The sequence below is a fragment of the Cephus cinctus genome, unplaced genomic scaffold, assembly GCF_000341935.2.
Source record: "Cephus cinctus unplaced genomic scaffold, Ccin1 Ccin1_scaffold0265, whole genome shotgun sequence".
Lineage (NCBI taxonomy): Eukaryota > Metazoa > Arthropoda > Insecta > Hymenoptera > Cephidae > Cephus > Cephus cinctus.
Genome location: NW_014332976.1, coordinates 394,305 through 412,604, shown reverse-complemented (window position 1 = coordinate 412,604; position 18,300 = coordinate 394,305). Strand labels below are relative to the sequence as shown.

The 18,300-nt window shown below is 39.9% G+C and overlaps 1 protein-coding gene and 1 non-coding gene across 2 annotated transcripts in view; both read left to right on the top strand.

Annotated features, from left to right (window-relative positions):
* Positions 1–1,079: 1,079 nt before the first annotated feature.
* LOC107265965 (xaa-Pro aminopeptidase ApepP) overlaps positions 1,080–18,300 on the top strand; it is a 34,428-nt gene continuing 17,207 nt past the window's right edge. The window contains exon 1 of the mRNA XM_015735960.2: positions 1,080–1,698. Within this exon, the coding sequence (XP_015591446.1) occupies positions 1,659–1,698 (40 nt within the window). The 5' untranslated portion in view covers positions 1,080–1,658. The remainder of the gene's footprint in view (positions 1,699–18,300) is intronic.
* Trnaa-agc lies at positions 12,702–12,774 on the top strand. Its single transcript has one exon. It is a non-coding gene; the product is annotated as a tRNA-Ala (tRNA).

The following is an 18,300-nucleotide window of genomic DNA, read 5'->3' as shown; positions in this document are numbered from 1 at the left end:
ACCTTCGTTCTCATCCACTTACCGGAGGAAACTTTAATGGAGCGATTTAATTAGTGTACTATTAAGTGCACTTTTCGTAATGAAGCTCTCGTGAGTTATCGTCACTAATATAAAGGCGGGGCACCCGTATCGGGCGACTAACTTCATTACCGGCTGTCAATCGGCGATCGAATTAAGGAGTAGTTTAAAATCATCCCACGAGAAACGTCATATCAACAGGGTCAAACGTTGTTTTTTCTAAAAATTCTTAAAGCCGTACAGCTTTGAGAAACAATCAGATCCAAAGATATTTTCATCAAACATGCGAAAGCTAAATGATTTCCAAATGTTTAAGATTAACATGAATTCCTCATTCTTGAAAATCAATTAAATGTAGAAATTGTTTATATTCACGCAACGTACAGGTATTAGAAGAAACTTCTATCGTAATTATCTTCAATTCGCAAAATCCTGAACGAGGCTCATCCCTTTTAATTTCATTTAAACAGACACTGAGGATATTCCAAGCTTCGCTCGGGGATATCTCCAACGCGTTACAAAGCTATGAGAAAACTGCTACATTTTCCTGGAACTACGGACCGTTATAATCTCACGGTCAACGTATTCAGATCAGATCAAGGTCTCTGTACGGTAACAGTTTAACAGAACCGGAAGCTTAATCATTGCCTATTGTCTATTCGTCAACGCTAAACACCCCAGTACCATTATCTAACCCAATCCAGTTGCTGCACCAGAATAACTACCAAAAATATTTTCTACAATAAGTCGTTCATAATATATCATCTTAATAAACCCATTTAAGAATATTTTTCCCATGGGAAAAAAAATGACACAGGCCATAACTTACTCCTTCGACGCTATCTCCTGTCTACTTCCAATGTATATATCGGCCATGTATGCCTAACACTTATGCAACTCACGAAGCTCTGCTCGAATATTTCCAATCTACTTGGTTCATCCAGGAGAAGATCGTTCGGGAAGATATAAAAATACCTTGAATTTTCCTTAGAAACGTTGGCTGCCGCAGAAGTAGTAGAGGAGGCAATGGAGTGAAGGTTAGTGGAGGACAGAAGGCCAGACGGCTGGCTGCCGCATGCTGCTTTCAATTTCCCCTCGGCCGAAGCTCCAAGACCGCGACTACCACGGCAGACACCTCCGCGAGAACGCCAGATATGTCTAGTCGCGCGACGCGAACGTAACATCGTGGCTCGCCCTTCGTCGTGGCGACGTTAATAAACGAAAGAGAACAACAGTGCTCACTGAGAAAAACTACCACGTCGCGTTACTCGGTCATTATTGTCGATAACTATTCTCCGCTAGACGAATTTTATTTACCTCCAAACTTTTTCCGACTTGTTACCGGCATCTTGTCGGTATATGACATAGAAGTATCATCATTGCACACTCTTTGAAATCGGCGGTAGTGCAGTGCTCTAAGAATACAAGGGCTAATGCTTATAATCGTAACGTACGTACCATTATTAAAGGTGTTGTGTATTACGAATCTGCTATTACTGGCATATCTCTACATTGGAGGAGGCAGGAATAAGGAAAGGAAGGAAGAAATCTGCTATTAACTCTTACGTTTTTACGTCGATTCCTTCATCCACGCATTTGACTTTATTTTTGGAAGCACGCCGGATTCTCACCGACTCAAAATGACAGCGCTTTGGCTTCTAGTAACAACTTGTCTTATGGGTGAGTCTTGACAACGGAAACGTTTTCCGTAAGTGGTGCCAGGACACGACAATTATTTAAAATAAATCAATTGACCGCATTTTCATTGATAAGAGTTCTGTAAAATGTTTTTGATGCTTGAAGAAAGCGCGGAATATTAGTTTTCGTAGGAGCAATAACAGCCAATAACATTGTAGCGTTATATAAGAAATAATCTTTCAAGAATATACATTTTTCGTCGATCACTTACCTACTTTTATAGATTATAAATTAAATAATTCTGAATTCTATGGCAAAATTTGAAGGCCGCTCACCGCTCAAACGTTATTGTATATGGACTCAAAGGTTACAGCGATTGAATTTCGACTTTGGATGAGAAACTAACATATTTAAAGTGAACTTTTAAGCAACAAATGGTATAACCGATTCGTGAATTCTTCAGGATTCGATACATACCAATAAAAAAGTGACCTTACCGGGTATTTCAAAGACTAATTGCAAATTAAATGAAGCTAAAATCTCCGAATCGTTAGATGCTGTCATCAGCTATTGCGAACAGTTGAAACTTGGCAACACCGCATGAAATGAAAAATATATAATGAGACACTCGGGCACGGACGGTAACGCCACAAACATATACGGATAAATGATTGAAAGAAATTTTTCGCTAATTATTATAGATACGTGTAAGCAGCTCAGTATTTCATCAGTACTCGAGCACCATATGATTAAATGTAGCCGGAACATATACATATATGTACATATAACCTAGCATGTCCTATCCGGATTCTGGTTACAGTTAATAATTCGGGTGTTTATACTTACCATTGGGACGGAAATTTGTGTAGTTTTATTATTGTTTCCATTGTAGATATTTGTAATTTCTCAGATTCCTTATTAAAAAGTTTTTGGCTGATATGTTATTAATACAAAAATATGTGAAATATATACACATAAATATTTACATTAACTAGTAAAGTAAAGATGCGAACCAGTACCGATAAGAAGACATAATGTTTTACGGTATTCACACATATATTTTGGACACGAAACCTTTCGGACACTTTTTCTAAATTATGGTATTCTATGGATTTTACTGTATCCTATAAACATTACACGTTCCTCTTGTAGAAAAAGTATCCGAAACATTTCGTGAATGCCAATCGTAACATTTATAATTAATTAAATGCAAATACAAATCCTTTGCAATACAACAAGTTCAGTAAAAACCCCCGCACTAGAATTATTATTTCCCTTGCAGAGAAGTGCAAGCTGTCCGACAATACCTTTTATCGCATTCTCGTTTTTTGTTACACGAGGGTGGCCGCCAACATCTTCGGCGAGTAATACTTTCACTGTTGGACCTCCACCTTCTCTGAAAGCCCGCTCTAGGATAGCCATCGTTATACCTACTTTGGCTATCTTCGACCGCATGCCAGGCGATACACCGTTTTTCAAAACTTCGAGAGTCCCTCGATTCCTCGCATGCGTAGAGACTGAGCCTTGCTCTTTTATTATTTGGCTAACGTTCTTATCTGGTTTTTATCTGCTCGATTGTTAACCCGATGAGCCCGACTATTTTTGTCAAGCAGTTACATCTTGTACAGCGATTAGCTGATGGCTCTAAATAATCATTAGCGAGGACTTCTTGAGAAAATAATTTCTTGTCCCTCTTTCGGTCGGGTAGAAGTTCGCGGAAAAGCGGCAGGGTGTCGGCGAAACCCCGTACGATCCGATTGAACTCAAAAAGAAGTCCGAACTCTCGAACAGCATGCAAGAGAATCGGAACATCAAATCTAAAAAAATACCTAAACCACAACATTTTTCTAAGAATTTTCTCCAAAACAACAAACTGAGTAAACTCATGTATCCGTAACCTAAAACCATTGTGAGCGACCAGAATTACACCTTTGTTCTCGCATCAATCAGGTATTTCAAAAAATTAACGAGCGCTGTTCGCGGCAGTACTGTATCTACTCGACTCCCGTTGAGATATAATTCCCCTTGTATTACATTTAAACTGGTGACGACACTTGCACTAGGAGTAATTCCTCGGATCGGTAGTATATAAGGGTTTATAAGGGTATACTCTGGTTTCCGTGAACAGCAGTAATCTAAGTTCAAAAATTTATTTAATTCTTTATAAAACTACTTATATTTAATAAAGTAGTCTATATGACTTTTCAATTGACATATCTCGGCCGAATTTGAAAGACCGGTTGTCTCTAACAAGGAAACATTCCCAAGTGACCCACCCCGATTTTCATCATTTTAGTATACGTGGTACACCTCGAAAATCTAAGGGATACAGTAAGTACAGGGAGAGTTGTAAAATGGCATGCATAAGGAAGATAGCTCGCTCGCAAGACCCACCTTCGAGATATGTGTCTGTAAAGTCAAAATTCGGTCCACAATGACCCATGGTGACAGCCGAGGGCTAATACCGGCTCAAGAGTAAAATAAATACATTGTACGGTCCCCATTGCTCTCCTTCGATCAATAGATACTGTATACTTTTTACCAATTCAGATATAAGAAAACAATCGAGGCCGTTCTTTGTACTAGGATTGATTGATCGAGAAAATACAAAAGTTTTGCCTACCCTGATTCGAAATACGTATTTCATGTAATGAATCGCCGTTACCAACGTGATATCATTAAAGTGATTTATTTGCCGTAAATGGTAACCCTCAAGGGCTTCCCGTTTACTCTGTGAATTCATACAATTCGTTTGGCCTTGCCGTTAATGTCCGACATTTCGTACGCCGTTAGGCGCGTTACGTTAGGTGTCTGTCTGACCGAAACGTCCACGATACTTACACGTTAAAGCCTATTTGCTACGGATTACCTTTCCTGCAGGTAACCATGAACCGTAGTGCCGTTTGTATATAAAATAAGACCCGTCACTCATTTGCATTTCGACACCTTCATACGATTTTTGTTCGCATCCTTTGCGAATCGAAATATATAAATATACATTAAACATTGGAAAAAAAATTTCAAGAATTTATTTGACATTTCAACTGCACCGGTAATCCCAGTGCTCGAGCGCCTCTGTCAAATATTGTCCTGAATTTTAAGGCGCGCCCGAACGATCAAAGGGATACGTCGTTGACACCGATGGAAACGGTAGCTCTGGCACGTTTTCATGCGAAAATCAGTAGTCCGTCCCTTCAGCCGCTGACTTCTTTGACAATCGTTTTCAAATTTTATCTAAAATTGTATTACCTACGGATACTGACGCGTACCTAATTAATGGAACTATATAAAGCCTGTGCTACAATTTATAATCAGAATCGCGCGCTCATAAACGAACTGACTAAATGAACCTAAGCAGTGCCTTAGTGAAACTCTGTACCGGGTGAATATAATGTAACGATATACGAAATTCGAAATAGCTTATCTTCACGAGGTTGGTAACAAAGCTGCGGTTTTCGAGAAACAGTGAGGCTATAGGGGCGCCGTAAATCTTTTGTATATACACTCGTAAGCTTACCTCGTAATTCCGTCACGCAAATAGGACGCGCCTTAATCAACAGGTGACGGTGACAGGTCCGATTTAAACCCACGTGATTAAACGGTACGAATTAATATTTCCTCTGCTATATTCTGAACATCCTTTGTCATACCCTGTACCATAATCTCCCCTGTATTCCCTTGTCGCCATTCAATTACACACATAAACCCACTATCATCTTTCAACTTGTCAACATCCGTTTTGATGCTATCACGTTGGGGGCTTCCTGCGTTGAGCCTCTAAGGATTCTTCTCGTTCATTATTCCTTCGATAGACAAACTCATTGCTCTACGAATCCCTGATGAATTATGCAGTCGGGTGATGATTTCATCGGCGAGAATCAATTTTACTTTCAGGTTGACCATGGCCGAGGCTCATTACCGAGTTAAGTTCAATGTCATATTCTCCACTACTGTGATGGACTCATGTTGCAGCTCTCTCCCCTTCAAGAGTCAACCCATCATATTCATCATTGGTTAACACTTTTCAAACACGGTATTTCGGCTGCTCGTAGTATCAAGCGGTTACTAAATTTTGACAGCTATAAAATATCTGCATCGTACAAGGCAGAATTTTCATCTTGAAAAATTTATTCCATCTCGACGAGTAAAATCTCTCTTGGTCAAAGGCATTTCGGCTGAGCGTATCAGTTATAGCGAATTCTAGATAGAACGCCAGGGAATTGGATGAATGGAGCAACGAAAAAGATTGTAGACTCAGCAAAAATTCCTATAATGGAATCCTCAAGCCGATTCTCCCCGGCAGGGATGGACCGCTGGAGCTTGAAACATGATGGAAACTAGAAATTTTATTGGTTGACTTGTTCGCTAAAATTTTTTATTCTTCGACGATGAACAGATTGCGATTTAGATATCCATCGATCGGTATATGGATATGGAATATCAAGCAGTAGCATTCGTATTATGTGCAGCTACAGCAAGATCGGTCAGTGCAGTTGATGAGGTCGTGGATACTTATTCTTAAGATATAACTTATAATTATACGTGATGATAAATTTAGTGGACGTTCTGATTCACCGTAGCTGAAAGTTCTTGAGTCATTTTAACATTTGTGTATCGTTCAGGTTCGCTAGTAAAATTACGCAAAGTCTAATCTTGTCCCGGGAGGAAGAGAACCAAGAATTGATTCTTAGTTGGAACTTGCCGAGCAGTGTCCCATTTCGAGAAATTTTTCTAACGGCCTAATTCTTTGTAACATTTTGCTGATCTGTATTGTGCATATATATTTCAAGTGATTGCGTAATAAGAGCATCCAGATCGGGACGGATGCTTATCTTCTATCTAATTATAGTGACGTTTAGGGACGTCATATTTATTTATTTTAATTTCTACGACCCTAGGAATTTAGACTGTCCGCCTTCCGTCCTATGTCATATACACCTATGTGCACAGCTGGAAGCGCTAGTCTCTCGCTACGCCTACGCGACCTTATATCAAACAGCCAATCGATTTATCTGGAAGCGTCCAAGTCATTAAGCATCCCAATGAAAAGACATTAAACGTAACTAATGCCATTTACCTTGGTAACTCCTAGTGAAACTTGTACGTAGAGAGAAGTGTAAGAAAAAATTTATATCTAAGTCGTAATAATTTGATTGAACTTTTTGGACGAACGAAAATTGAAAATCTGTCAAAATTAATCATTTTCGTTGACATCCCGGTGACAGGTATGCTAAAAGCTTTTCCGAGTCAAGAGTCACGCTTAGCCTTCGACCGAAAGAAAGGTCAGTAGTCATTTTAAAATATTAAACTTATAAATATTTTTTTAACATTTATAACAGCCTGTGATATTTATTGCAATACGTAATTCAATAATGAATTCAATTTTTTGTTTCGATCGTCGAAAATTATTTTAGCACTTATCGTTACTGTATCGGTTGGTTAAATGTTAATGGCAATGTAAACCAGCTTGAGGCGTTGAAGAATAAAAATATCCCACATGGTTCACAGACCATGCGAGTGCTCGGTGCTTGGGTTTCCGTCACGACTGCATCGTTCCTCTGTATGTTTGTTATCGTTAAATTTTCTAGGGCTCTTAAGTTCACGTGCATTGTTCAAGTGAGAATAAAAATACACTCTTAGATAATGACCATAGGTCTTGTCTGGATGAAGATTTTTAAAAATAATATTACACATCAAAAGAGCATCTGACGTCTATTAATGCAATAATAGATCATGATCGCGGTTCACTGTATCTTTTCTCGTAATCTTCATTCGGAATTTCTAGGATATTGATTACCGAATTTCTTATGAAATACTTAACGAGTAGGTATCGGTATAAGCGTCCTTTAGAAACACAAATTTTATTACTAGTACATACAACACAACGATTAATTAAGTCGATCCAATTGTCTGGAATATGACATGAATATTGATCGCTAATTAATTACATACGATATAATTAATCTCATTAAAAAATAATTTCAACCAAACTGTATAATTATAGGTATCATTCCAAAAGAGCTTCTCAGCGTTAAATAATTTCTTTATCGACAACCGAGTATCTTCCGTACCGAAGGAATTTTCTTTTCTTTTTCCTTCATTCGTCTTTCCTCAAATTCAATTTAGATAACGGCCAGATACCAGTCCTATCGTTAACTACGAATTCCCAGAAAATTTTAAAAATCTTCACAGAAGATAAAGTGACGATTCTTATTGCGTGTACGTCGGCGATACTAAAAAAATTAACCAATAGCTCAGGACCGTCAGAAATATAATTATTAGTAACGATCAATGGCTAGTGATACACGAGTTGCATGTACTATAAATATTCAAGCACGTGGTACGTAAGCTGTTATCGTACTTCAAAAACTATACAATCATCACTTCAAGTACGTACTTACCGAGTGAACTCAAGTTGATCCATATGATAAATAAAATGTTCGTGACCTGGCCAATGCTTCAACAGGATAGGACACCTATATTCAAGTGGATAATATAATATTTATAGCCAATGTCTATAGTATGTGGAGATAGGGAAGTCTATGATAAGAAATTTAAAAGAGTATTTCTAAATGTAACTTTCGAGTGGTGGACCAAAAATTCCATGGCCACTCCTTGCAGAAAATGCATCACAGTACCAATAATAATTTAAGAGGTAGAAAATAATTTTCAAATAAATTGCTGATAATCTGTGAAAGCACTGCATTATCGATTGATCTGATTAGCATCGAACATAGTGACACTGTAACCGACAAATGTTTCTTTGTTCGACCTTTTAAAATATTCTTTGCTACTACGACTACTAATGCATTAAGAAAGTGTGTCACTAAATTCGAGGATCTGTTTTACGTACTGTCGTAATCTATAGTATAGGTATATACTCTATACTCTGTTACAGTTATTATAGATACTCATTCTCTCTCTTTGCCATCGACACGATTCATCTATGCGAGTGTTCATCGGCATAAACATTTATTCAGAATGCCGCTCCCTGACATCGTCTAATAATTAGCATTTCGTTTCGTCTTTGCGTTATCGGTACACCCATTTGATACATAGGCTGGAATATATACTAAGAACATGGTTAAGGGTGTATGAAATCGGATGGACTCAAAATATATAAAACGAATTGTACAAGAGCGGGCGGATTGTCGGAGGAATATAAAATTCATCGAAAAGTAGATGATACTTCGGGGAAACATATTCAGGAACGACCCGAGTTATCAGGTGATATTTCAATTTGTCGAAAATACCATATAAACCCTATAGGAAATGTGCTCCGGAATGCGAAGCACGTGTGTGCTGCCGTTTGAACGAAGTAGCCAAATTCAGCCGGTGCAGCAATTGCATCGGAACACGTGTAAGCCGTTGTCGTAGAAAGGATAAAGAAGAAAAGTAGTAGAAATGAAATTGCATCAAAAATCTTGTAGAGAAATTAAATTACAAGCAGATTGCAATTCGGGTCCACAGGGAATTCTTTGTGCCCCGTGCGTCTTTATTCGAACTTAATTAAAATTGTACAGAGACTTCTTTATTGCAAGTTGCTGGTGCGAAACTGCAATGAGTATCGAGCATCCACTTGGCTCGTATGTTAACCAGTGACAAGCCGTACGCGCAAGTCGCGGTGAGCGTATAACGAGCAGAAAGGGCAAATATTTGCTCTTTAAACTTCCGATGCTGGGATAATGTTTATGGAAACGTGACCTGAGGACCCTTAACGTGCCGAAGGGTTAACTAGACCGTGTGATCGGTCAAATGATATATTTGACTTAATCGTGTCGCTTGAAATTAAAGTGCAAAAGGCTTCCACGTCGTTTAACAGTAAGATTACGATTTGTTGGCTCAAACGCGAAAACTGTTTGGGAGCTCGGGGCGACTATGTATAGCTGCGTGCCGGACATACCAACGCGAAGAGGAAAATACGTGGGCGTCGGGTGGACAACATTTAGTACGTTAACGAACTAGGGACGCTTACGAGAGGAAAATGAATTTCTAGGGAGTTTTCGTGCTGGTGACCTGTGTCAGTGTCATTTAAAAGCAAAAGTAGTGATTCTCGTAGGGATTGGGACTTGTGCCCTGGCGTTATGCAATATCCTTCGAGACTCGTAGACACTCGTACACTTAACGTCTATGGTGTTTGGTTCTATGCTATAGAAATTTGGTTAAGCAGTCTGTAATTTTATGGTGATTTATAACTAACGTTTCTAAATCATTAGACTGAGACTGTTGGAAATAATAGGAAAAAAGATTTTTCAGAGACATGTTTCAGGCACAATTAATAGTTTTCATTGTTATTTAAGTATATCGATTTTTCCCGTTAAAGCGAGAGTGTGACTTTCGCGTATCGCGGAAGTTACTTTTCATTGAACGACATCGGCAACCGTCGCGCCTTGTAAACGGGAACTTCTAGGAACAAAGCAAGCAAATAACAGCTATGCTATTTTGGGATGGTTTCAATGTCGTTTCAGATTATGTTTAGCTGGAAATTATTTATAGATAACACCGCATAAGATGATCTTCAATTATTAACTTTCGATCTGAAAATTAATTTATGCTACTTAACGCTTTTAGAAGGTTTGTTATCGGTAAGTGTTCGGCTCTCGATTTTCGCTTGAAGATGCTTCATTTTTAACTGGTTCTGGCGGATTTGATAACCAGATAGATTCTATTCATCATTGTCAACTGCAGATTTCCCATGCGTCTTCAATCATAACGTATGAATATTATTTTGTTTTTACGTTTCTTCAATAATTCTACCATTTAAAGTCTAATACGTTCGAAGAGCATGGACACGACTCTGATATTTCAATATTAAATCACATGCCTCAACGATTTCTCCCTGCCATACGGTATTTCATATGAAATTGCAACTAAAAAACTTACAATATGTGCACCATGAGAATCCTTGTGCTTGTCAGTAATGTCTTTTCGATACAGAAATCTTTAGAACGTACCATTATCTTGCCTGAATGAGTGTAGGGAAACTTTTTTAATCTAACATTATACAGTGTGTCGTGAATTTTCGACTCACGGTCACCAGACGACTCCAGCTGTCGTTTCTGGTTCCTTTCGGGTCGCCAACCTGCTCAGAAGCTACGCTCTCGGATTGATTCGTACAGTTACGCCAATGCTCTAGGAAAGATTCAGAATATTGTTTAGTCGAGGTCCAGGTGCTCGAATCTGCCGTGGAGAAAAAGTCTCGACGTACCGAGTTGCCCGGCAGATGAGAGTACTCGACGGAGACGTCTCTACGGATTGGCAGAGGTCCGGTCGAACTGTCGACTATAAGAATTTCGACCAATCGGAATGATTAGTTCTTGAGTTTGACTGTTATCAAAGCAGTCTGTCTTGGGCCTCGATGTCGCTGGCGCTTCCGTGTCGATAGTTTTTTCTGTGTTTTTTATACGGCATGGAAAATTCTCGCTTGTGCAGTTCTCGCAATATTCAGAAAATCCTATCGATTTTCTGCGCGTGCTTCGGAGGTGCAGTGCTCTGCTACAGTGCAGTGCCTATCTGAGTATCCGAGCTCTCGGCCTTTACGGATCAGCTGAACCAGCTCCGGCGAGTCCGGCTGACATGCGGATGCATGGATGAAGGGTGGACGGGCGAAAGTGACGTAAGTTAGTTCTCGTATTTTCGTTACCGTTGTCAAGTTAAAGAAATACGTTACAACAGGGGCGACTTGGACTCGAAAAAAAATCGGAATATTTCATCTGACGTAGAAAACGAAGGAACGAAGGAGAAGCCAAAACCGCGGGAAGACCGTACGAAACAGGCAGAGATGGAGTGAAAAGGGATGGAGCGAAATGAGGCAGTATTGGAAAATAAGAGCAAACTCCGAGCAGGGCCGCAGTGAGTGAAGGAGTCGACTCGAGGATTTCATATCGAAGTCCCAGGGTTACCTTGTCTAGAAAGCCTCGGCTAGATTTGATAGTTGGCAACGCCGTGTACTGGCTTTATGTTAATGAATGGTAAATTATCGGAAAAGAGACCGCTTCGCGGAGCAGGCTTCCATACCGTAACGGAGGTTGGTAGAACTTCTCGCTTCGGCGCCAAGCGTACCACTCACTCTAAATCCAATAGCTCGGTCATATAGATGGTAGCTCACTTATGGCTGTACTTTAGGGAGGTTGGTATACCTGCTCTTCAAGGTCCTCGAAGACACTGTGCGTCTTGACTGTACGGCAAACTGTAATTCCACTGACGACCCTATATTGACTATTTGTTATCGATTCTGATGCTGCGTCCCTGGTTAAATCGACGCGCCCCTTTTACTTCATCCTTTTTTTCACCTTTTGAAGCTACCTCGCGTCGTGACAATGGAGACTCGACTTTTCCAATTTACTGTCGCGTGTCATGGCCATTTAAAGGTCTCACATTGCTTCCATTTTCTATGCTGTCTAATAAGTGGTTATCATTGAAATTTTTATTACTGTATAGAAATTTTACACAAGTCCTTATCTATTGATAGAGACTGTTAGTTACTTTCAAGGTATCATACGTATACGTAGAATTTTACCCTACAGAGGCGGATTCCATTCACATACTCATTTTCCAAAATTTACAGTATTTTCGAAAATTATTGCATATGGAACGCGAAATTTTTGCAGGGAAATATTTACAAAAAAATATATCGAAATATAAAAGTATATCGAAGTATAGTATAAAAACTATACTCAATGATTTATTACTGTAATCTATTACAATCACAGATTTTATAGGAATATAAACTGCTTTACGCAAATGTATGAGTATAGAACAATTTTATCATGTCTCTTATCTTACACACAATATAGACAATATTTTCTGTCACACGCTAACAGAATTTTTTTTATTACGATTTACTTTTGCAAATACTTTTATCCTTCAATTCCTTTATTAGTATCTTAACGAAATGAACGTACCAGCATAAGTATGCTGTACCCTTCGTATTATTCATACTAACCTGGTATAGAAATGGCGCCGAGTGATCAAGTGAGAAACCGAATGAAATATCAGTAAACGATTACGTATTACCGAAAACAAAGAACGTATGTTTTTCAAGAGGGGGCGTAGCTCAGATGGTAGAGCGCTCGCTTAGCATGCGAGAGGTACCGGGATCGATACCCGGCGCCTCCATATTTTTTTTTCGTCATTTTTCTTTTTCTTTTCATTTTCACGATCGAACACATAAATTCGGAATCTGCAACATAGTATCACGTTCCGAAGGAAACTTGCGCGAGTCCTTATCAGAAGAGTGGTGTTATTCACCCGCTGGCAAGATACCTTTAGATAGTACGTTATGGGAAACTTGAGAGGCAAGGTGGTCGGGTGGTTTTTCCAATGCCCGTAACCCTTTATATTCCTCTCGACCCCGTTTTTAGCTGGTGGGCATCGTTTGGAGCCGCTATGACTCCAGCGAATCCTTCGAAACTATCCAGGGAGGATCGGTACTCCTTTACTTTTTCCTTTCTAAATCCAGAATTTATCTCGCGGGCTTCACTACAGGGGGTGTAGTAGCTGAATGAATTTTATCACCGTTCCGCTGGGTTTTTATATTCGCGAAACGTACGTTATTACATGATTTGACTGTTTTGCATTGTTGCGTAGCCCCATCTACGAGACACGCAAGTATTATATACTTCGGGTGATTTGAAATATCTTCCCGCGTAAAGTTTACAGCGACTCCACTTGCTTTGGTTTTGGGTTTGTTTTCCCTCAGAACGCCTTTGGCTCATAGGCGCCTGGCTGATTTCATAATCGGGAGTTATATAATTAAAATAAAAACACTACTTAAGGATAGTCCACTAAGGAATAGAGCGGGAATAAACATAGAAAACTACAAGCAAAATAATGAAAAACTTCTGGTCAGCAAGACGCAAGATAAGCTCAACATATTATTACGTATTAGGTGCATTTTTTGAAAAGGTCAATAGTCCCAAAAAATTAAATGAAGGATCAGCACTTAGAAATATAATAGAGCAAAAAACCAAACCTATACATGAAGAGAAAAGAAGAATTGAAGAAGGGAGGAAATATTTCACCGCATTCTCTGTCATAAATCAGACTGACAACCCAGTGGCATTAATCGAAGGAAAAGGCTACTTCACACAAAACGAAAACAAGCTGCAAGTTGAACCTTGCAATTTGCTTCCTTCGAATCGTAAGTAGCGTACGAAGTCCTTCTATGAGGAAGCATTTTCATTTTTTTTTTAATCTTTGGCTTCCTCATAGATGAATCTTCATCTACTACCCAGGATTCAGAGGAAGCATATTGCAAAATTAAAATTCTTGGCTTCCACGTATAGGGACTTCGTACACTCCTTACGATTCGGAGGAAGCAAATTGCAAGGTTCAACTTGCAGCTTGTTTAACGGGAGTCCCCGTGCCTCTCACAACTTGAGGTGCTCCATACTGTAGAGAAGGCATGTGAGGATAAATCTCTTGCATGATCTCTTCGGGTCTAATATTTTAGAATTGGCTGAAATTCAAAAACTTGAATATACGTATAATCAGATCCGTTTTACCGATCTCCGCCAAATTTGAGACATATCACGGCTAAATGATACTCTATACTTTTCGAAAATTGGAGCTCAATCGGTCAAAGTTGAGTGAGTTATATTGATAAATTTAATTTTTCGAAAAATTCAAAATATCAAAATCAAAACTTCTCGATGGATTTGGCCCAAATGCAATACCAACCAACCTTGGATACAAATCTCTTTCTCAAGAACTATATGTATAGACGATTATCATAAACTTTGCGATCGCTAGAGTGATAACGTCCTTTTGAATCTACGCACGGAGTATAAAAGATTTCGTCCTGTTGGGTCGAGAGGCTTACCGTGAACGATACAGTTTTGACACTTGTACGATACTTTTCTCTACTTGTTCCCAACACACCAGCCAAGACGGCTGTCAACGCAAGAATGGTGGCGCTCGAGGGGTGCTTCTGCTTACCGGTCGGGGCTAGCTCCCTCACGGTAGGTCTAGTTGGGCCCGCTGGGCCAATCGCCTACGCGGGAGTCTTCGGCCAATCATGGCTTACGCGCGAATATTTGAAACATGCCAATGGACTAATTCGTTCATTAATCGAACAACGCGAAGCTATTTGATAACTACCCGACGCGGGATGCTCAATTTTAGAGTAGATATTAACCAGAGTCTTCAACGGATCGTGTAATTTTGATACTGGGAAGGACGGTCCGGAAAATCTAGGTTCCCTTAAAGTCTACGCACGATACAATGGCGTACGTCGTCTTTTCGCGGAACGCATGGACAATCGGCTAGGCGTGCTGCGGCTGTCTCTTGGGCGTCCAGGTTATGGCGGGTAGCTGTCGCAGTTCGATCCTGGGTTGACGGGACGTTGTAGTGGCGGGGGGTCGTGACTCTTTGGCCAAAGGTTCGCATCATGAGCTCCTTCTTCGATACGGGTGCGTTCAGCTGGGCACCGATATCGGGACTGACGAGAAGTGAGGGATGTCCATGGCGATGTTCTAGTCTAGTCGGCTCCCTACTTCATTCGGGGCCGACTGTGGCCGGGTGGAGGCGCCTGCCGACGTTGGTGCTCTCCCACGCCCCCTGGCGCAACCTTAGGCGGCTTCCCTCCGGTGATACTAGAGGCGCTGTAGTTCTCGCTGCTGGTGACTTTCTCGGCGTGATGGTGGCTCGACGTATCGCATGTGATTATCGTATGAACAAGAATTAACCTAACCTCGTTAAATTTAATAATCGGGACCCTGCACTTTTTGGCCGATACAGTCCGATTCTATCTTCCGAGAGACGGTACTGCATCCCGTTTACGTGACGTTAAAAATTAACCTCACACTGTATATTTGTAAATAGTCTCTCTTCTCCTCCTCTTTTGTTTCTTACGTAAAAGCAGGAAAAACTAACTGGCATGTTTTTAAGTGATCGCTCTTTTTAACCGGTAACCCAAAGTTGTACGCGGAATAGAATAAGTAATAATTAAAATTTCGGCCGAGAGCCCAAGACCGAACAGATAACGCCAGGTCTCTTGCAAATCTTCAGTGACCTACTTATAATTTGTAATACAAAAAATCTAATAAAGAATATTTTCTCAAAAAAGAGCGCTCGCTTATGACGCGTAAAGGTACCGAGATCGATACCCGGCGCCTCCAAATTTTTTTTTCGTATTTTTTCTTTTTCTTTTCCATTTTCACAATCGAACACGTAAATTCCGAAACTGCAAGGCAGCACCACGCTCTGAGGCAAAATTCCGCGAATCCTTATCGGAATCGTTTTCATAAACGTAAACGTCGACTCGACAGATATTCCCGTCAATACTATTTATACGATACGGTTCCATTCCGCACCACGTGATCTCTCAATATTTATCTACAATAATGTATCGAGACTCTGCCGATCTGTAAAAATATATACTTCTGCAAATGAAATACCGTCTACGTATATACTATGCGCCACGTTATGTTATCTTATGCTACTGTCAATAACCCCGAAGATTCTGACGAGTTTTCCAGCGTGTTTCCCTTCGTCAATGTTTACCATCCGAAACATTCCCTCGAGACCTAAGATGTTTTCTGATGCATACCAATGGCTAATAAACATAGTTGCACCTAAACTTTGAGCTTCTAAGATGCGTCTAATAGAAGGAAACACGTATCTATACGGAGGGCTATATTTTCACTTTGAATATCTCATGTTTATCCATGTGTCGTGGCCGTTGAAATTTATATGATGAAATCTAGTGCATACCGTATTTCCATTTTTCCAAGTAAATTAATCCGGTATATGAGGATTTCTGTGCTTGTGAATTTTTTACAAAACATTTTTCAACTCTGGTTATACGTGCTCGGAACGAATCGGAATCTGCGTGCGGAAAGCGAGTGGGGATTAACGTGCAGTCCTTTCTCGTAGTGGTAGCAGTTGTCGGTTTTGCCGAAAGGCAGCCATGAACGGCAAGCAAGATATTAGCCCATTCTGTATATATGTATATAATGTCGATATAAACAGGTATAGTGTTTAGAGACATTCTACCACGCTATCCTAAGCTCGCTTAGCTCACTCGCTACCTCTTCGCCTATCATGTTCTCCCGATGATTCTAAACCACGGTTTACCAACAACTGACGGATACCCGGCACTGTTCACGATCCAGGTTCTCTCTAATCCAATTCCTAATGTCCCTTACGGTCTAGTGGCAATACCACAATGCTACCTTCCAACTAAAGCAGTATCTCCCAGACCACGTGCACTTTTTCGTCCAGACACTTCTTTAATCCTCTCTTATCCTAATCCTTAATGTCGTTTGCCTAATCCACTGCAAGCTCCTACGCAGTGGACAGTTTAGAAATTTACTTGATACATTTTCTATCAATTTCACGATCATACGGTTAGCCTTGTAATAAAAATGTATAGAAATTTTATTGATACCTTTATCATAGCTAATATTCGATTGACCGACGCTTTAGAAATAGAATAAACAGCAATCAATTTCGGAACACGTGGACATCCTAGATTAAACAAAGGTAAATATTTTTTAGTCTTACGTTCCTAAAAAAAAATTTCATACAATGTGTTAGTAATAAAACAATTGAAATTATGTTGAAGGTTGTAATTTACAAGAGCAAATCTTGATGCAATTTCTTTAGACGAATTTGTTAACGATTTGTGTATTATCGTTACAAATGTTAATCAATACCTCTCGTGTTGCTCCTGGTGGCAGTAGCGAATTCTTAGAACAGAGTCTTCCTACCAACCCTACAATGGTTTTCTGAGATCCTGGTTGCTTCCCCGGCCTACGTTCTCAGCGCCATTGTCCAGGCGCGGTCAAGCGTTCCGTATAGGAATTTCCCGAGTGACTATACCTATACATATGTACATAAACTTGAAACAAAACTAACAGGCGACATTCTGAACTAAGAATCTTCTCTCTGGCTGAGAATCTTATTAAATCTAAAAATCATCAAGAGATTTTCTTGTGAAGCGGTATTTTCGAAATTAGTTTACTACGTTTCATCCAAACAGAAATAACCAAAGTTTAAGGATTAGATCAACGACCAAAAAACATGTTCAATTTGTATAAAAAATTAATAACGGTCATCATGAAACAATAAAACATGTTACAAGGACCAATGAAATAAAATTGAATATCAATAATTCTCGAATTACTCATCGATCGGTAGCGTCTAATAATTTGTCTCTCTCCTGTCCACTCGCGTCGTCCAATGTAAAACAAACGTTTTACCACCCACGTCGTACTACAATAGCTACTGTTCCCATGACGACGACACAACAAAAGGATCGCTTCTGTGTAGGCCTGGGCACTACCCCCCTGTGCTTCGTGTTCTCCTGTTGCGTTGCATGTTTTTTCTTTGTTCAACGTTTCCCCATATACGAGCCATTATGCGCGTAGACAGTCATGCTTTGTGTACGGAATGTTCCAGCCTCGGAGGAGACACGTCTAGTCACCATACGAGTCTACATTAAAAACGCCTGATGTCACATATGTGCGTGAGGTGCGTGCGAAGGAAGGCTTCCTCGTCATGCAACCCTAGTAATGCGTGTATGAACAAGACGACGTAATGTGCGTGTCACACGCATTGTTGAGCTTAAGTACCAAAACTATTGAGTCCCTAAAAGTCAACAGGTACATACCAAAGACCCGTTACCTTAAATTTACAAGA